Below are 21,469 nucleotides of genomic sequence, written 5' to 3'. Positions count from 1 at the left end.
ATGCTTCTCCGAGACACATAGATCCATTCCCACAGACTGTCCCTCTTAGGAGACCTAAAAACTAAGCTCACCAAAAGTGCCCAAACAAAAGCTTAGCGTTAACAACTCACATCACTGGTAAATTTTGAGATCTTGCTCACGTTCCTGAATTGAGGTGTTTCACAGTAGTTGATACTGTGACCTCTACTACTTTCCAGATCCTTCTTATACTCCACCTTGGAAATCAAAACACCAGACACACAATAGAACCAAATCTGAAGTCACTCTTGAAAATGTCCCAGGACTTGACTAAGATATTTTTAGAAAACTTTTAACCCAAGATTTTAACATATCAAGCATAGAACATGCTAAGTTAGCAGGACATATTTTCCTTTATAAAAACAAATCATAATAAATAGTAAATAACTGATTTCATTCAGAAAATTAAAAGTATATAGTCGCTTTCAAGAACAAATACTATAAGATTTCATAACTCAAAAAATGGAAAAACGGGTTTTACGACCCAGGTAGTTACTCTTGAGGGGAAATGTATTAGGGGGATAAATCATATTTCCTATAACGGAAATGTCTTAGGAGGATGTCTGGTCATGTTCTGTTTCTTGATCTGATTGCTAGTCACACAGATGTGTCCCACTTAAGGAAATCCTTCCCACTATACATTTATGATGTATGCACATCTTTACAGGTATACTTCAATGCAATTCAACGAGGAAAGTTATTTTACAAGCAGTATAATAAATGAGACCACTCAGATGAAGAGTGTCTTCTAATTTAAAATCAGTTGGCTATTTGAGCTCTCCTGGGTGCGTGGATGTGGGATGTGAGGCTACATTTATTAAAGAGACTCCAAGTCACCTCAGGTAATTAGCATGAGGCAGTTAAGGCCAACTACCACTAATAGATGGCTGGTTTGTCTTACTGACTAAACATAAGGACGTAAAGAAATGGAAGGTTCCCTTGCAACTTCTTTACCAAAGGAAATACCCCTCAGTTTGTTATATCTTATAAAACTATATGGTGGGGGTATGTCTAATTCTATAAACACATTTTTATATTCATCCCTTCAGTTACAGTATATTCATATAGAAAAAGGCTAAAACAGGAGTTCAAGACCAGCCTGGCCAGCATGGTGAAACCCTGTCTCTACTAAAAACACAAAAAAGTAGCTGGGTGTGGTGGTGGGCGCCTGTAATCCCAGCTACTCAGAAGGCTGAGGAAGGGGAATCGCTTGATGTGGGAGGCGGAGGTTGCAGTGAGCCAAGACTGCGCCATTGCACTCCAGCCTGGGCAACAAGAGTGAAACTCCCTCTCAAAAAAAATAAATAAATAAATAAAAAAGGCCAAAATGTTAACAGTGTTATTCCTGGGTGGTAGAACCGCACTCTGAGTGGTGTGGATCCAGTTCTGTCCCTGAAAGTCTCTACCACCCAGAACTAGACACTTCACTTTTCCAGGCATATGACAAAGTGATAGCCTAATGGTGGAAAAGGTCCCATCTAGGTCTAGTTTTCTGTGAGTGAGAGCAAAGGCCAGCAAACTTTTCCTATAAATGACCGGACAGTAAATATTTTAGGTTTGGCAGGCTATATATTCTTTGTCAATTATTATACTCAACTCTGCCCTTGTAGCTCCAAAGCAGCCACAGATAATCCAGAAACAATGTGATGTGACTTATTTTAAAAAGCAGGCTGTGGGCTGGATTTGTCACTGAGGTTGTAGTGTGTTGACCTCTGGTTTAGAGCACCAGAATCATCTGGAACAGTTGTTTAAAATGCAGATTCCAAAGCCTCAGCAGCCATCTACCACTTCAAAGTATCTGAGGCTCCTGATGAGGCTTAGGAAAATATCACTGCTGGTGACTCAGAGCAGCCCCAAGTTAGAGGATCACGGGTTAACTAACAGTTTAGGGTAAAGGATCGGCTTTTAGAGGTTAGAGATGGAAAATATTTTTGCATATCTGTTTGTGAGTTGCAGATAAGTTGTTATGTGAGTGCTTTGAATCGCCATAATTGTTCCCGTTGCCAGAGGCTGCCAAGTCAAATGCCCTCAGAGTCCAGATAAGAGATGCAAATGAGGGAAAATGCCGTGAAGAACACACTAGGGCGTGAGAAGGATATGAGGATCTAGAGGGGATATTTCCTTGCCAAACAGTCCTCACAATAAAAACATCTTAAACGGTGGGCAAGTCAAACAAAACACACCCCTCTGGCAGCCAGTGCAGCATGTAAGGTAAGGGAAATTCACATGGAATACACAGCTTCTCGGAACTCAGACTTCAATAATAAGAGAACGAGAGGGGTTTGACATTTGAAACATCTTTCAGATGTTTGATTTTTTTTAAAAGATGGATCTTGCAGTATTCTTTCTGGCAACTAGAAGCCTGTTGCCTGGCACTTTTGAATATTGACAGCCCTGGAAGGATTTAAAAAGTAACTTTTGAACCACCAGAGAAAGATGTAATTGGTTTGATTCTAGGCTCTCTTGTAAATTGCATTTTACTGTATATCTGTTCTTGGAAACTGGTAACCAATGGGTAGAATAGGTGGTGTCACTTTTTTTTTTTTTTTTTTTGAGATGGAGTTTCGCTTTTTTTGCCCAGGCTGGAGAGTAATGGCACTATCTTGGCTCACCGTGATCTCTGCCTCCTGGGTTCAAGCAATTCTCCTGCCTCAGCTTCCTTAGTAGCTGGGATTACAGTCATGGGCCACCACGCCCAGCTAATTTTGTATTTTTAGTAGAGATGGGGTTTCTCCATGTTAGTCAGGCTGATCTTGAACTCCCCACCTCAGGTGATCCGCCTGCCTCAGCCTCCCAAAGTGCTGGGATCGCAGGCGTGAGCCACCGCACCCGGCCAGCCAGTGTCACACTTTTAACCAGAGCTTTTTATTATAGGGTCACCTCATTCACTGACTATAGGAGATAAAAGAGGTGATGCTCATGGGTGTGACTCTTCCCCCTTACGCACCTCACTCACGAGTTTGTTTACGCTCTGAGCCCGTTTGAGAACCAAGTTGTCTTGAGCCGGAAGCGAGTGATAATGTGCAGCACCTTTCATCTTATTGAAGTCCTGCCTGTATTTTATCTGAAAAAAAAAAAAAAAAAAACACACAGAACGGGGCTGGAGCTGATGTTTCCATGCTCTGGGAGAGGAATTACTCCAAAGTTATCCTGGACTTAATGTCAACATTTACTTAATACAATTTTCTGAAGGAAAAAAAAAATTCACATGGCCTTTTCTCTTCATTAAATCTATAAACTACTTTGTCCTTTTTTGTTATTAAAATTTTCCTGGCCCTTTTCACACTTTTTACACTTTATACTCTAATTCTGCATGGAAAAAAAAAAGTCTTAAAATAATCATAACAAAAGTTGTCAGTCCAAACCCATTCTGCCCTTAGTTTAAACATCATTTCTCTGCTAATGAGGGGCAGAGTAATGTCTTTTAACTTCCTTCCTCAGGCAAGGATGGTGCTGTTATGGGTCAATGGGTAATAGGTGAATAGTTCTTTGGTAAAGGAAAGAAAAGAGAGTGAAGGAAAAGGAAAGAAAAAGAAAATGGCAAGGGGCATGAAATGAATGTTAGGTTCTGATGAGACCAAGTTCCAGTTGGCATGTTAAGATCTGCAATGAGCATGTCACTTTTCCAAGTTTAATTATAGCCTGCCTTTCAAGGAGTGCCAGCAGGCTAACATTCTGCCAATAAAAATCATTTCATCACCGGGTTACACCCAGTTTGATAATCATATGACTTATTTTAATCAGCTCTTCCCCTAAATTACTCAATTTCTAATTGGGCCATTTGGCAAACTCTCCTAACACCCCACTCTGGCTGGCCAGCCTCTGTACTTGCTTCAAATGGCCTCAAGCGAGCTATGCTGGTTGTCCACGTCCATCTCCTTAGAAGCAGACAAATGGGGCCAAAGCAGGCATCATAAATTTGGATGGGACTTGAGGGCTAACATTCTACTTTGGCTCAGCTATAATAAATGTACCTGTGTGTAGGTTTCAGTAAGCACAGCCTTCAAAGTCTCACTTCTCTGCCTCTGGCTCTGTGGTCACACCTACATGATACTTACGTCACTAGCAAGTTCGTGGGCTTTCTTGGCGTTCTGATATGCTGGAGTGATCATAGCCGGGAAGCTGCCCTTTCCCCTGTGCTCCTCATACTCCTCCGGGTAACCCTGCTGGATGCGTCAAAAACTTCAGTGAGTAATGCTTCCCTCCCCAGATAGGCGGGGTTCAGCAATGGTCACTCGTAGAGCCTATTCTCACAGAGTTTCATCCACCTTGGGTATTCCAGTGATATCCATGTGGTGGTTTAAACATTCCTTTTAAGATGGCAGACCCTGGAGTCAGGCCCACTTACTGGTGCCCAGCACATAGTCAGCACTAAATAATGGCAACTGATATCATGATCATCATCATTACTTCCACTGGATAAATCAGACACTCTACCACTCTCCCAGGCTCATGTGTTATGAAATATTCATTTTTTAACTGACAACCAGGGAAGTCCTTTGTCTTCCAGTAGGTCTCGAATACTACCTTACTCACACCCAGTGGCAGATCTATGAAGAGACCTCCCCTGGGGGTACTGCCTCCCCTGGTGGTACTGTCTCCCCTGGTGGTACTGTCTCCCCCAGTGCTACTGCCTTCCCCAATGGTATGTGTCATGTAACCAGAAAAGGAGTATTATATAATGTTTGTAATATGGGAGGAAAAACTTTGAATTACCATAAGATTATCTGAAATGGGACTAAACGTATATTTCAGACTAAGGATTATAATCTTTGTCTCAATCCTTTCTTTTAACTTCCCCACACCATCCATCCACTCCCAGAAAGGAAAACCTTTTCTTTCATGACACTGTCATCACATGATGGATAACCCATCCCTGGCAGCCAGGTGTACTTTAAGACCCAGCTTAGAGACAGTCTCCTCTTAGAAGTCCCTGAGTCCTCCTTCACCCCTGGACCTGCCCCAGGCAGAGTCCTCTGTGTTTTCACTGTACTTTTTGCATAAATCTGAAACAGCCCATATGGTGCCCCTATTAGGCTCACAACTCCATCTCTCTGTGGCCTCCTCCAAGCCAGGGGCCTGCCCAGCTCCAGCACCAGGGCTTGGACTGTGGCACACACATTTTCTAGAATAAAATAGTTAGGTCAGATTAGAAAGTCCGGGCTCCCTGTTATCCAACAATGAAAACCATTTAGCCAGAGTTCTCCTTTTTGCCTGGCTGCCAGAAGTTTCTGGCCAAATGTAATAAGTAAAAAAAGATTAAGTTTTTTTAAAAGGTTCTCAAATTCTTTGGTAACCTGCTCTATGGCTTTGCCCACTCTGCTCTATAGTTTTGTGTTTGTAACTTTATTTTAGTTTCTCTCTCTCTCTCTCTCTCTCTATATATATATATATATGTATGTATGTATGTTGTAAGTGTTAATCTTTTTTCAAGACACCTAATCCTGTTGATTACATGGTATAATCCTTTTAACAAGTCGAGTTACTTGTTAAAAAGAAGAATGAATTGGTTGGCATTTAAGGCACTACAGATATTTATAGTTATCTGCCTGCTGGCTTCTCTCTCGCTCCCTCCTCCTCATGCCCTGGCGAGTCATGCTAAATCACAACAGTGAAATGCCATGCTAGACTGAGTCCTCTCAACAGCTGCTGACGGTGCTATCAAACAACACCCACTTTGATTCTTGCATTTGTTATTTTCAGGACTGAAAACTTCAATCAAAGCGTCCTACTAATCAAGAACCAGCTATGATACTATGAAGTTACATTTCATCTGTACCTACAGACATGTCTAGGTACACATATGAAATGATACATGTGTCTTATAACTACTGGTAGATAGGATTGGCCAAATACAGGACAAAATAGTTTTTGCCAAATATAGAAGCCAGATATTTTTTTTAAGCTGAGTTTTAAAAGTTGTCCTGAGCTTTCCAAACAATATATTTAAAATACAAAACCAGTGAAAACATTTTTCACTGGTTTAAAGCACTAAAAGACCACTTAATTAACTTAGAGAATTTGACTAAATGGCCTTTTAAATTCAAAACCAAGCATTTTTGCTCTGCCAGACATTTTCAAAGGAGTCCCAACCGACCTTCACACACATCCTAAGACTCGCATGAGCATATGCCTAACTATGGCAATGTGTTTTTCTAAAGAAGAGAAACAAATTCATTGTGGTTTTCTAAATCATATATGTTGTAGAGAGTCTACTTACTGACAAATAATTCAAACAACTGTCCAATTATGAATAAAAATCACTTAAACCCATGGAATGTATTCTTCTAATACACACACTTGCTCTTCCAATGTTCTTTACTTGCAGCTGTGAACAATAATGCTTCCTTTCTACCCTACAACACCTGGCTAGTACCAGAAAAGACAGAGGGATGTGCAAATAATAATTAGCTTGTGATTGTCATCTTAATCTTTTTTTACTCCCTGTCAAGATGTAGTTCATCTGAGAAGTGAAATTGGAAAAAGCGTTTGCATTCTCTGGCATACTGATTTATCTACCAACCTAGATAAAAAAAATTCACTTTCTAAGAAAATGAGCCCCACTACTCAGTGAAATGCTCGATATTTTTCAAGATGCATTTTGATCTCTATGTTGCTTATGATAGAGACCAGCTAAGCTTAGCCAATCTTGGTCCTAGGGACTGTTCTTCAATGGACAGATAAGAATGCTTTCTTCTTGGCCAAGCCACCATATTGGTATAAGTCATTTATTAACTTAAAAAAAGAAAGTGCCTCAATCTGTTTTCCTAAGTGGGTCAAGTTGAGCCCTGTGCAATTGTTTGTCCACTACTTTCTATCTTGGAAAATCTACCTTTCATAAATAAGGTAAAGATAAACCACAGACCCACCCCTGATTAAATGGTCATAGCTGTGTCACAGCCTAGAAGGGGCCAAACATGGAAAAGAGCAGGTCAGATCATTTTATCACATACCTGGCCATATTGGTCTGCACATTCCCTTGTCAAGGTGCCCTCAGCTCCAATGGCTGGACCAGCCATTCCCCTCATTTCTTTTTGATATTGTTGATGGTACCTCACCTGTTTGAAGGCAAAGGACAAACTCGGTGAATTTGATTCCCATGCACAGGAGCCAAAAGTGAATGTCTTAATGGAATGTTCTTTTTCTGCTTGGATCTAGGGAGTAGGTATGTCTCAGACATAAAAGTGCCAGGTCATTGTCATTGGTAAAATTGACTTAAAACTATGAAGGAAAACTACTCCCTGGCTTAAGGGTAAATGCAAAAGTCAACAGGAAGTTGGACTCCCCAGACCCAGGTTCACATTCCTCTTTCTCCCTAACATGACCACATTGTCAAGGACGCTTACATCACTTGCCAGCTCATTGGCTCTTTTGGCTATCTGATAGGCGGGTGTGATCATCGCAGGGAAACTGCCTTTCCCTCTTTGTTGTTCATAGTCCTCTGTGTATCTCACCTGAAATGAAAGAAAATGTGAATCACATGCCCCAATTCCACTGTTTATCAGATGATCTTAGTGAGATGCTCTGCTAAGGGTTCCATGACATCCTGCCCATCTCCTGTCATAGCTCATATGGCATATAATTGGCTTACAGTTTGATGAGCCATGTGCATCTTATTCACCTTCTTATTCCCAATACCCAGCACAGTGCCTGGCACATGGAGACACCCAATGTGGAGTTCAACACAAGCTTGCTAAGCACCTGGTGCAGGCCAGGCACCGGGCCTGGGCAGAGTAATAAGTCTTCAGCCCTCAAGGAGTTGTCAGCCATGTTTGGGAGACACAAGAGTCTTCCCAACCCCAGATCAAGGCTAAGGCAAGAGGAAACCACGTATTAAGCAGAAGCTGGATTTGTGCTTCAATGTCCCATTCAGAACAACACTAAGTTCTTGATCTTATTATGCTGTGGAACATTTGGATTATGTAAAGGCAAGTGGTAAAAGTTGTTTAGAAATTATGTTCTCTAATTTGTAGTGGCAAGAGAGATTTCTCTCAGATTACTCAGCTACATCCAATTTGGTACTAATCCAATCTAAAGTTTTCACTTTAAAGAAGTGTTTTTGCAAGGTCTCTGCTAACTGACTTATCAAACCCAACCATCCTTGACCTCAGGAATTTCTTCTTGTTACCCATGCAGGGCTAGAATATCTCATATATTCTCCCTCCCTCCACCTCCAAGCAAGGAAAGAATGAGGGATCTTAAGTGCAAACCACTACATCTTGGCCTCCCTCATTTCTCTCTCTTTTTTATTAATTTAATTTAATTTAATTTTAAGCTCCAGAATACATGTGCAGGTTGTGCAGGTTTGTTACATAGGTAAATGTGTGCCATGGTGGTTTGCTGTACGTATCAGCCCATCACCTAGGTATTAAGCCCAGCATGCATTAGCTATTTATCCTGATGCTCTCCCTCCCCCTCAGCTCCCCACTGTGGGCCCCAGTGTGTGTTGCTCCCCTCCCTGTGTCCATGTGTTCTCATTGCTCAGCTCTCACTTATAAGTGAGAACATGGGGTGTTTGGTTTTCTGTTCCTGTATCAGTCTGCTGAGAATAATGGCCTCCAGCTCCATCCATGTCCCAGCAAAGGACATGATCTTGTTCCTTTTTATCATTCTATTATAAAGATACATGCATGTGTATGTTCATTGCAGCACTATTCACAACAGCAAAGATGAGGAATCAACCCAAATGCCCATCAGTGATGGACTGGCCTCCCTCCTTTCTTACATCACTTTGAAGCTGTGCCCCAGCCTTGCTCCGTAGCAGCTCAGGAGTATCCGCCACCGTGGAGAACCTGGAGATGCGTTCATCGTGCCCTCTCTTATACTCCACCTGATGAGAAGACAGTAGAGTCAAGGGCGCACCCACCTCACAGCCTCTGCAATGACCTCTCCCTGTGGCTCTCCTAAAGCTGCACCATCAGGCTACACTCGATGCAAACCTGTGGCAAGTCTTCTGTGGCTTGTTTCACAGGCTCCTCCTCCAAAAGCATCCATGCCAATGTGCTAAGTCCAGGAGTGTGCCAGGGACTGCCACACTCCAACAAATATTAACTTGCTTAATCTCCATAATAATCACATTTGGCAGGACTAATGTTGTCCTCACTTTACAAATGAGAAGCCAAGGAAGAGAGAAATTAAATAATTTGTCCACGGTCACACAGCACTAAGGGATAGAGCCAGGATTCAAATTTCAGCATTCTGGCTCCAAAATCTGAGCTTTTAACAAATAAACTTTGCTACTCTTCTGGTGAACCTGACATCCAGTTAAAAATTAGTGTCTTCGGCTGGATGTGGTGGCTCATGCGAGTAATCCCAGCACTTCGGGAGGCCATGGTGGGTGGATCACAAGGTCAAGAAATTGAGACCATCCTGGCCAACATGGTGAAACCCCATCTCTACTAAAAATACAAAAATTAGCTGGATGTGGTGGCACGCGCCTGTAGTCCAGCTACTCAGGAGGCTGAGGCAGGAGAATCACTTGAACTCAGGAGGTGGAGGTTGCAGTGAGTCGAGAATAAAAATAAAAATAAAATAAAATAAAAATAAAAATAAATAAAAATAAAAAATAATAATGTCTTCAGTGCTAAAGCAAACTCAAGAAATCATGTGGTCCAGACTTTGGGTGAACTACACAGTCTTCTCTGTATTTTATAGACATGGTCCAATCACTGCACAGAGAATACTTGATGGGGAAAAGGTAAGAACACAGTTTTCTCTGTAATATGACACTAGTGATACCTACTTCCCCAAAGCACTCTCTTACTGTTTTTTCCCTAAATCACGGGGGTTCATTAATGACAAAAATTAGCATAATCAATGGTGAAAAAGCACCTAGACACTCACTTGGCTGGCCAGCTGGTTGGCTTTCTTGGCCCTTTGATAAGCAGGTGTGATCATGGCTGGAAAGCTCCCCTTGCCCCTGGGTTGCTCATAGTCTTCTGTATATTCCTGTTGGTCAGAACCAATGTCAGAATGAGAACTGCGATGATATTGAATGACAACTAAGAAAACTGCAATAAAACCAATGAAACTAGATTCGTAAAGTTCTTGGGAAATATTTCAATCATCTGTAATAAATTTAAAAATGGTTTATAATTAGCCATTTGAATAAAACCATCAGCACTGAAGAACTCATATTTCCCACATCAAAGGGGCTCCTCTTGAATGTTCATATCAAAATATGGGGACCTGGCACAACTCAAGGGCTGCCCTTTGACTCTAAGGCCTGTAGGTAACACAGCCATTAATTAATACATGGGTGACTTTCCTGTAACTCGTCTGCTAGCAAGAGTCCTACAGTATTGGAAGTAAAATGTCTCTTATTCTTTCCTTCTGACTTTTTAAATATCTCTGATGATTAGTTTTCTTGATGAGACTTATCACCTTAGTATTTGTGTTTCTAGCATTTTCTTTCCATTTTCTAAAGGAAAAGTCATGAGGACTAACAGTGTTTTCCAAAGTAAATTCTTCAAAAGGTAAGTGAACCTAGAGGTAACCAGGAGGGACCTAGTTACCTGGAGCGCAACCTGTGAAAATGGTTGAGGATTTCCACAATCCGGGCTAAAACTGTCTTCCCTATGTGAAAGCCTGCTAAAGTCTCTTACAATTCTGGAGGTCAGTACTTTAAAATGGGCCATCAGGGATGGTTCCTTCTGGAGTTTCTAGAACATAATCTGTTTCTCTGCCTTTTCCAGCTTCCAGAGGCCCCCACATTTCTAGTTCCTGCCCTACATGGATTTGGCCTCTGCTTCTGTCACCACATCACCTTTCCTCTGACTCTGACCCTCCTGGTTCCAGGGATTAGGACATGGGTATCTTTGGGGATGATAGCATCATTCTGTCTACCACAATTGTAAAAGCCAAGGAACAGTCAAACTCATTGCTAAGTAATTGCTAAACTAATTCCTAAAGCAATTTCTAGGGTGCTTACCTCACCAAGAGACTTTCGAGCCTCAACCATCCTTACAATTTCGGGGTCTGGCAGAGCTCCTGGGCACCAAGCATTCCCTTCCCCATATCCAGTCCAATAGGCTCTCTACAAAGGAAGCACACGAAGGGATACAAACACATGCCCCAGATTCCCAGCAACATTTACATACATTGCCAAAAGAAGATATTCTGAAACATTATAGACTCCTATTGGTAAATCCTGGGTCTCAGCTAACTGAAATGTTCATTTATTGCAGGCTAGAAAATGACCTAAGATTCCAAATAATTGAACTTTCTGAGAGCCACTTATGTCACAGGAAAATTTTGAATGTAACAACGTTTTCTTGCATACCATTGCATCAAGATTGGGCGAGGAGGAAGGGAAATCACTGTGGACAGGTAATCTGAGATTAATCAACATTATTCAGACAAATCTCAAAAACCTACTACCTGTTATGTACTTGACAACTGACAATGGAAATAAAAGCAAAAAAAAAAAAAAAGGAAAGGCAACGTTTCTCTTTTAAGATACTCATGACCTACCACCTTGTGAGATAAAACTAACATGAAACAAATAGCAATTAGAAAAAAGATATGTGTTTAAGTGTATTGTCTGAGTGATAAGTACAATAAGAATCTTTAAAAAGCAGTCTGTAAGAGATGGGTAACATTTGGGGCGGGAAGATAGAATTTGAGCTGTACTTCCAGGGCTGAGGGCAGTTAGCAGAGGCCAAGGGAGAAAGAATGGCATCCACTCTAGAAGATCAGTTCCACGAAGGCAGGGATTTTCATGTTTGGTTCACTAATGCATCCTAAAATCTTGGAACAGGGTGTAGCAACTCATAGACTCAATAATTATTTGTTGAATAAATTCCAGGAATGTAGGCTGCCATGAATAAAAGCATGAAGGCAGTGATGGGCTCAGCAATTAGGACCATGAGGAGCTGGGTTTGATTGGACCCAAGGGAAAGAGATGGGGAGCCAGGTGGGCTGGAGGGGGGCAAGTTGGACAGGTTGGGTAGAGCTGGCCTTTGGAGATCCAGAAAGACAGATTATTCATATGTGAAATTACACTCAACCTGACTAGCAATCAGGGACATTTAAATTGAAACAAGATGCAGATTGTCCAAACGCTTATCTGACAATACCAAGTGCTGGTTAGAATGTTGGGAAACAGGCATTCTCACACACTGCCTTTGGGAGTATAAAATGTACAGCTATTTTAGAATGCAATTTGAGCCTCCATTAAAATTTAAAAGGGACATACCCTTTGACTTAGCAACTTTGTTTTTTCATTACCTAGTCTAGAAAAACACTCCCTTGTGTACAAAAGAGGTCTTGAACAAGAGTGTCCCTAGCAACTTTGCAATAGCAAAAAAATTTTGGAATAATCCTGTCTATCAATAGGATAGTATGGTATTGTACATCCATTCTTTTTTTTTTTTTTTTTCCCTTGAGACAGAGTCTTGCTCTGTCACCTAGGATGGAGTGCAGTGGCACTATCTCGGCTCACTGCAACCTCCACCTCCTGGGTTCAAGCAATTCTCCTGCCTCAGCCTCCCGAGTAGCTGGGATTACAGGCACGTGCCACCATGCCTGGCTAATTTTTGTATTTTTAGTAGAGATGGGCCATGTTGGCCAGGTTAGTCTCAAACTCCTGACCTCAGGTGATCCACCCACCTTGGCCTCCCAAAGTGCTGGGATTACAGGCGTGAGCCATGGCACCTGGCCTTCTACATCCATTCTTAATGGTGCACCTATGATACACCCGTTCATGATAGCTTCAAAGGGTGCTGATGTAGAAATATTTCCAAGATATTTGTTGAGTGAAAAATACACACTTTACAACAATGCATACTGTTTCATGAAAAAAGTATACATTTTAATAGAAATATACTGTAAACCAAAAATAAAATTCTAAGCCCCCTAACTATCTGAACAGACCCCTCCTCTCAGCCAAGGACATTCGAAAGTTAACCTGCAAAACTGGTTCAGGCCATGATGGGAAGGGGGAGGTCGGACATATCTCATTATACCCGCCTCCCTTTTGGAATTCAGGAAAAGCCTACCGACCAGTATTAACACCAACACATACTTTAAGTCTGATAAGAAATATTTACAATCTATTCTCTCTGAAACCTGCTACTTGGAGGCTTCATCTGCATGATAAAACTTTGGTCTCCACAACCCCTTATTGTAACCCAGACATTTCTTTCTATTGATTTCAGGTCTTTAGTTAATAACTCAACCAACTGCCAATCAGAAAACTTTAAATCTACCTATAACCTGAAAGCCCCCACTTCGAGTTGTCCTGCCTTTCCAGATGGAACCAATGTACACCTCACATGTACCGATTGATGTCTCATGTCTCCCTAAAATGTATAAAAGCAAGCTGTACTCTGACCACCTCTGGCACAGGTTATCAGGACCTCCTGAGGCTGTGTCGTGGGCGTGTCCTTAACCTTGGCAAAATAAACTTTCTAAATGGATTGAGACCTGTCTCAGATACTTTGGGGTTTATATAACATATATACATATATAATTTTCAATAACAAATAATGCTAGCTGATATTTATTGTGCCTACCACCGTTCTAAGATCTTTTGATCACCACAATATCATTATGTTAGGAAGTGTTTGAAGTTCACCTTACAGATGAGAAAGTTGAAGTAAAGAATGGTTAAATAACTCATTCAAGATCCTTCAATAAATGGTAGTAAGCATGTCCAAATGTAAATTCTAGAAAGATAGATATAGATAGTTTTATTTGCAAATCTATAGAGAAAAGTCTGGAAGGACGCTACCCACGAGATTGATGAAAGCAGGTACTTCTACAAAGAAAACTGGAATTGGAGGTGGTGGATAAAGGGTTAGCTTTGTACTGTTTGGATTTCTTTTTTATAATAAGAATAATGCAAATTCTTATGTGTATATTATGTGTGTAAATAAAATAAACAGTTAAGGAATTCTGAAATGATGAGTGTGTCAACAGACAGGGGAGGTGGGAAGAGTAAGTCAGGGACACCTAGGAAGCTGGGAGCCTCCTGACCCATGTGAGCACAACAGGCTGGAGAGAGGCCAGCCTAGAGGAGGGAAAGCAGCCACCTTGGGAGGCCTTGTAAAGGTCCAGGCAGGAAATGATGTAGATCAGAACGGGGACAGTGGAGAGAGAAAAGGGTGGAGCTGAGTGAAGTGTCAGAGAAAGAAAGGGTAGCCTTGGTTTCAAACCTGGGTGATAGAAATGCAGTGGTTGGAAGGGGATGACAATGAACCTGGTCTGGGGCAGATAGAGTTCAGGTGATGTTAGGACATGCTGATTGAGGTCTTCCACAGACAGTTGGAATTACAAACTGGATGAAAGGAAACCTACTCGGTTTTCTCTAGAAGTAATAATAATAATATATTCAATTGACATAGTATGTCACTCTTTCTTTTTCCAACCCACTTATCACTTTTCTCTCACCTCATTTGCCAGTGGCTGCCTGTTAGGTGCACCTTCCTTATCCTTGGATTTCATGTCCCAATGAAAAACTGATTTAAATTGTTCACCATCTTCTTGGTCATGGATCTGCACAAGGAAGATGTTGTCAGTAACGTTTCCATCAGAAAAGAGAGAAAAAAATAGACACACAATTCCTAACTAAAATTGAGGGATTTTGCTAAGTCTCAACTGCAAAGCATCTTCACTGTGCTACAAGGCACACTGTGCTGTCAGTCTCCCTGTGGTTTCATCTGCACCACCAACCAGGTGGCACATATAGAGCACCTGCTGTGTGCGAAGCTCTTTGAAGCAGTGCGATTAAAGCGACTGAGATAAAGTCTTTATAAACCTATCACACAATACAAATTAGAGTAACCTCAGGAAACATTGGGCATTAGAGTAGTGGTTCTTAATTTTAGTCGTGTAACCATCACCCAGGGAGCTTGTTAAAATGCTGGTTCCTCAATTTTATGAAGGTATTCTTCTTATGCCTCACAATTTTACCTTTAACATCCTGATTTATAATACACCTTGAGTTAATTTTTATGTATAGATAAGGGTCAAGGTTCATTTTTTTCTATATAAATACCCAATTACTACAGGACTGTTTATTGAAAGCTCATTCTTGCTATGTTAAATTGCAGTGATGCCTTTCTCGTAAGTCAAGTGACCATACACGTGCAGCCCTATTTCTGGACCGTGTTGGGGTCCGCTAGTCTATTTCTCTCTTCTTGTGCCAATTCTATGCTGAGTTAATAGAGTAAGTCTGCTTTTATAGAGTAAGTCTTGAAATCTGGTGAGTCCTTCAATTTTGTTCTTCAAGATTTCTTGGCTATTTTAGAAGCTTTGTGTTTTTATATTCATTTCAGAATCAGTCTGTCCATTTCCACAAAAAAACACCAGGATTTTGAATGGGACTGCCTTGAATGTATAGATTAATTGGGGGAAAACTGACCTCTCGGTAACATCTTCATAACCTTGAGATAGACAAAGATTTCTTAAATGTAAAAAGGACTAATTATAAAAGAAAAAACATCAGAAAGTCTTAGGTCCAAACTAAGATATCAAAATTTGTTAGGTAGGAAGTGAGGCCCAGAAATTGGCAATTTTGGCCGGGCACAGTACCTCACGCCTGCACTCTCAGCACTTTGGGAGGCTGAGGCAGGCGGATCACTTGAGGTCAGGAGTTCGAGACAAGCCTGGCCAACACAGTGAAACCCCATCTCTACTAAAAATAGAAAAAATTAGCTGAGCATGGTGGTGCACGCCTGTAGTCCCAACTACTCAGGAGGCTGAGATATGAGAATCACTTGAACCCAGGAGTCGGAGGTTGCAGTGAGTTGACATCATGCCACTGCACTCCAGCCTGGGCAACAGAGTGAGACCCTGTCTCAAAAAAAGAAAGAAAGAAAGAAAGAAATCTGAAATTTTTACAAGCTGAAGTTTAAATTCTTAATTTTAAACATAATGAGAAAACAAGCTCAGAGGAAAGTTTAAACCCAAAGAATTCTTGTTCCCTATCAAGGGCACGTTCTGACATTGACTTTCCAGGGTTCCTACTGCTTAATGCTACTTGATGTGTATATTTTTAAAATATACATTGAGAGATCTTTACATGCTTTTTCCTTGTATTTTTAAGAAACAATTAAATGAACATTACATAAACTTAAAGTGGGCTTTGTTTGTTTGTTTGTTTTTTGTTTTTACCTACCAATAATACCGCCAATATTTTGGGCCAGTTAATTATTTGTTGCGGAGGACTGCCTTGAGCATGGCAAGATGTTTAACAGCATCCCAGGTCTCCACCCACCAGATGCAATAATACCCCATCAACACCAGTCACAACAATCAGTATGTCCCCAGACATTAACAAATGTCCCCGGGTTAGGGGTTGGGGGGAACTGCCCTCCTTGAGAACAATGTACTTTAGGAATCAGAAACACATGACCAAAATAGATATTCTGTCCACTTCTAGAAAGTTATATTTGCTGTCCTCCTTCCCCAGTGCAAATCTACCACTGGGGAGGGTTTGCCTCCCTCAGGGACCTTTCGTGAGATTCATGATTAAGCCAAGGAAATAGAAAGAGGAAAAAAATGCCATAAATCTTACCAGTGGGGTAAGGAAGCATGAAGGGCTAAATTTCGTTCTCCAAATAGAAGAAAACCCTAGATGTTTTATTTTTCTAAAAATTCCATTCACACCTACCAAACAGGAAATTCTGTCTTTGCAAGTATTTATTTATTTTTCAAAGGGTGACATTTAGGAAACAAAAACCTGCAAATCTGCTTTGAATGCCAGCTTAAAATCTTTACTTTTCTCCTTCATCACCATCACTGAAAAATCTCTTTCCTTTTTTGATTTTAGCACTTTCACAATGAATTTGTTTTTTATTCAATTGTCAAAGTCTCTCAGAGATCACAAGGAGGTGAAAAGGTAATTCATAACACACCCTAGGGCAGTTGTAAGAGCTGGGCCCTGTAAGGGATATGGTTGTCCATTTTACTTTGTCCCTGGTGGGCAAGGAGAAAGTGATCTCAGTAGACAACGCACACACATACACACACACACACACACACACACACACACCATATACACATACAGACATACATACGTACATAAACACCATACACACATATATACACTCACTATATAAACATATATACATACCACATATGCATATACATATCCCACATGCATGTACATATACATGCATACGCATAAATACATACACACCAAATACATGCACACAATACACATGAACATGTGCACACACATACACATGCACACACGTCACATACACACATATAGATGCATGTGCACACACATTCACACCTATATACACACATATACACACTCCCCAGATGCACACACACATATATATACACACATATACACTGTCACATAGACACAAACAAATACACACACGCAGGCCTCCTGGGAAGCTCACATCACTGTCTGTGGCTGGAAATAGAACCAGCAACAATCCTAGCCTTGCTCCAGGTTGAGCCTGTCATACACAGTTAAAATAATGTGAGTCCACTCCCATCTCAAAAAAAGGAAAATAGTGTGTGACCTGTTGTGTGATTATAAGGTGGAGACATGCCCGCTGTGGCCCAGTTAGAGGAAAAATACAGACATTGTGGAACTTTCTGTAGACAGTGTAATAAATGCATACAGCATTCTGAGGTAAAGTACACCTCGTCATGTTTTATCTGTCAAATCCTCACTACACAACTGCAGAAACATGGATATTTGAAAACATGAACAAGTGCTTTTTGTCTTCTGGAGGGTTTGCCACCCTCTGGGTATATATGAAAGAGAGCTACTAATAAATATCCTAAAGTTAAACAGATCTGGATTTGTGCCCAACCAGCTGGGTAAACTAGGCAGGTTACTTAACCTCTCTGAGCTTCAGTTTCCTCAACTATAACATGAGAATATTACAGAAGGTTCTTGTCAACACCACATGAGATAATATAAAGTACTTAGCAGAGTATTTAGCACTCTGTTTAAGTAAGAGCTAGATTCAATACTTATTGTAATTTAACGTAGCTGTCCTCAGACACCAAGAGATGAAAACAAAGTCCTAAAAGAATTAGGCTTCTTAGTAACCTAGGATTGCTTGTGAATTCTTAAGACTTGTGAATCCCTAGGAAGCAATGATGTCTGAGCAACAATTCAAGCCTCCGTTTCCTCACCATAAAATGGAATAATAGTAGTATCAACTTCATTGCGTTGCGATATATGTTAAATGAACTAAGTGCTTCTACAGTAAATGCTATATATGCTTGTTAAATAAAAGAAATAATAAACTCACAATTAGTTCAAAGCACTTAGTGAAAATAAGGTATCTTGGCAGCATGTGTAGAGAGCCACACAGCAAGGTCACTACCTCTATCTCATACACAGTTTCTTGGGAGGAGGACAGCTGGGCAGGGAAGGGAGTCAGTATGAGGTGGAGCAACATTAGGAAGGGAATCTTGGGTGAAGAGGGATTACTAGAGAGTCTTTCACCTCATGGGTAATTTTCTAATTTTAGAAAGCCACTAAAACTTCATCCCACAGAGCAACTTCTTGTAGGCATGGGTTATAGAAGCTCAATGATTCATCATTTTAATAGGTGCAAGAGTTCCGTCAATAACTGGTTATTTGACAAAACTCCACTACTAGATTTTCAAGAGGCTGGATTTGGCAACATGGCCTCCATGTTTATCTCCCCATCTCAATCCCACACCTCCTAAACTAAACTTCCTTTCCAAAGGAAAACATCTTTGACCTATCCCCACCCCTAGGGGAAAACAGGCTGTCAATAATCGTAAGCAATGACTGAATTCAGAGAGATTTAAGAGTGTGAAACTAAAGGTTTTAATTTTATGTACCAGAATGTCACAGGGAAAAGTCAAGATCCTTGTAATATGTTCCAACTATGTAAGCATTGTTTATGTATTAAGCACCTAGTATATGCAGAGCCTACTCTATAAACTGTCATCATTTTATGAGACAGTCTTGAGCTGGTCAAGACACAAAGATTATACTGAAATCAAGGACCTCAATTATTCAATCTAGATTATCCTGTATATTGGCTCCTAATATTGTGGGAGAACAAACAGTCACATTTGTTACTCAAATGCACTTTACATGCATATGTGGAGGAAATGGGCAGGTTCACACGCAGACAGAGACACTTAAAAACTTAACATGTGCCTAGCATTGTTAATCAATATATAATATTTGCACATATGTATGGAGTACATATAATATTTTGTTACATATTAGAATGTGTAATGATAAAGTCAGGGCATTTAAGGTGTTTATCAGCTTGAGTATTTATCATTTCTATTCTAGCTATTTTGAAATATATGATACATTGTTGTTAATTGTGGTCATCCTACTCTGCTATAGGACATTACAACATGTTCCTTCTTTTATTTATTTAATTTTTTAAGAAATAAAGACAGGGTCTCACTATGTTGCCCAGGCTAGTCTCTAACTCCCAAGCTGAAACCATCTGCCTGCTTTGGCCTCCCAAAGTGTTGGGATTGTAGGTGTGAGCCACTGTGCCTGGCTAGAACATATTCCTTCTATCTGTTTGTATGTTTCTACCCAGTAACCAACCATTCTCCATACCCTCCATCCCACTGAAAATTAAATAACTTACCCCACTGATGGCCTCTGGAAATGTCCTCACATTTAGGTTTAATGGAGTGTGATAGACACTGGTGAAAGTGTTGTTCTTAGGGTTATGGCTACAACAAATAGGTATAAATCAAAATTAGAAATGTACTTTATCCAAATGATTGAGGGACTATTCTTAAAATTATTTTTAAGTAATAACAGTTATTTTTAAAAAATCAATAAATATAAAACCAAAAAATTAATTTCATGATTTTCCAGGCAATGCATCTTACAGGAAAAAAAAGCAAATAAAATAAAATCAACATATATAACTGAAAGCCTAAATTTAACTGGAAATGATCACTCAAAAACTTTCTGAAGAAAGTAAAAAAGGATTCTGAAATTATTTAAAAGAAAATACTTCAAAGCTCTATATGCATATTTATGGCCATTATATTGTTCTGCACAGTATTTAATAATTTGACATGAGGTTATAGTGGATATATTTCATCTTTTACTGGAAGAAATTTGAAATTTTGTGTCCATTGCATAAAACCCCACCTTAGGTCTCTTTAATGACAGGATACAAAGGAACACTTTGGGAGAAGATATTTCTTGGATTTAACCCCGGGGTATATGATTTGAACGTTTAGTTGGCTCCTTGTTGAAAAACAAATAAAACTCAAGAGGTAGTGATGGGGGCATCAAACACTTACGCGTGACAGTACGGCTTTTTCTGGTGACTCACAAAGTTATTAACAGACAGCATCATCTTGCAAACTTCACAGTGAAAACAGGCTTTATGCCATATCTAGAAATCATATACAGAAGATTTAGCAATTACCTTTTCCCCCCAGACTCAAGGTTCTTATATATTTTAGGGTAAAAAAATGAACTTCGAGGATAAAATCGTGATTTAAAAAAAATTAAAAACCACACACACAGCTATAACAACAACACTCACGGTTAAATAAATGGATACCTTTTTGTTTTTGTTTTTTTTTTTTGAGACAACATAGAAGAAATAGAAATGGGTAGAACTAAATAAAGGTGAGAAAATGTAACTTTTTCTTGTGGTTCAGAACAATTTAACTGAAAATTAAATTTCCATATTTACCTATGTCCATATGTGAGAAGGTCAATTTCCTGTTTGTTATTATTCACAAAAGCCAAGAAACATCTACTGACCTGATCTATACAGCTGATCTTCTCAGCAGGATAAACCCCATACCCACACCTAGAGCAAGCCTGCACATTCATCTCGAAGCCGGAAGAGAGACGACAAAGATAGGCAACAGGCAAGAAATGCAAGGAGAACCCCCAGTCTAGTTCAAGTCTTCAGAATCCGACCACTATAAAATTCCTGTGGGCACCTCGATCTTTCAGAATCCAACTTCCACTTTCCTTTGCTGACCTTCTAGTTTGAAGTCAGCAGTTGGATGGCTTTTAAAGCTGCCACTTACTCAAGGGGCTATTTTGGCCACTCACTCAGCACGCATGCGTCTGGGAAATAAGGTGGAAGTATTTCTAGCTGACATGCTTCTCTAAATAGAAAAATGAACTCACAACAGCATCATGTTTATGTGGATAACCAAATCCTGGTGTATGATCAGGCAGCATGGAGTGGTTTAGCACTAGCTGTGATCATGACCCAAGAAAAGAACCTAAAGGAAGATGCCACACCGTCATCCAACAATCAAATTAGAAAAGCTTGCTCTATGCGTCCTATGACTAAAGCAGAAAGGCCAGCTCCTGAAAATATAGAAAATAAAATAGGATTGATTCACTCCTTTAAATGGATAAATATCACACTTGAATTTTAACTTTACTTACCCAAAGCGTTTACAACAGTGAAACTAAAAACTTAATAAGGTGTTAATTTGTGTTTAGCTTCTACTGGAACGCAAAACTAAAAGCAAATGAGAA

The 21,469-nt window shown here is 40.1% G+C and overlaps 1 protein-coding gene across 4 annotated transcripts in view; it reads right to left on the bottom strand.

Moving 5' to 3' along the window:
• The window catches only part of NRAP (nebulin related anchoring protein), a 74,758-nt gene extending 53,710 nt beyond the window's left edge, over positions 1-21,048 (bottom strand). The window contains exons 1-12 of one of the 4 annotated variants that reach the window (XM_012505822.2): positions 20,732-21,048; positions 20,260-20,354; positions 19,587-19,674; positions 14,410-14,514; positions 10,949-11,053; positions 9,862-9,966; positions 8,744-8,848; positions 7,365-7,472; positions 6,972-7,076; positions 4,077-4,181; positions 2,966-3,082; positions 111-215 (exon numbers count right to left, since the gene is read on the bottom strand). In XM_012505822.2, the coding sequence (XP_012361276.2) occupies positions 111-215; positions 2,966-3,082; positions 4,077-4,181; positions 6,972-7,076; positions 7,365-7,472; positions 8,744-8,848; positions 9,862-9,966; positions 10,949-11,053; positions 14,410-14,514; positions 19,587-19,674; positions 20,260-20,354; positions 20,732-20,803 (1,215 nt within the window). In that variant the 5' untranslated portion in view covers positions 20,804-21,048. The remainder of the gene's footprint in view (positions 1-110; positions 216-2,965; positions 3,083-4,076; positions 4,182-6,971; positions 7,077-7,364; positions 7,473-8,743; positions 8,849-9,861; positions 9,967-10,948; positions 11,054-14,409; positions 14,515-19,586; positions 19,675-20,259; positions 20,355-20,731) is intronic. The other 3 variants (XM_003255479.4, XM_030806881.1, XM_003255480.4) reach the window with 3 other exon arrangements.
• Positions 21,049-21,469: the final 421 nt, after the last annotated feature.

Source organism: Nomascus leucogenys, chromosome 3 (assembly GCF_006542625.1).
Source record: "Nomascus leucogenys isolate Asia chromosome 3, Asia_NLE_v1, whole genome shotgun sequence".
Classification (NCBI taxonomy): Eukaryota; Metazoa; Chordata; class Mammalia; order Primates; family Hylobatidae; genus Nomascus; species Nomascus leucogenys.
This window is presented reverse-complemented; position numbering and strand designations above follow the sequence as displayed.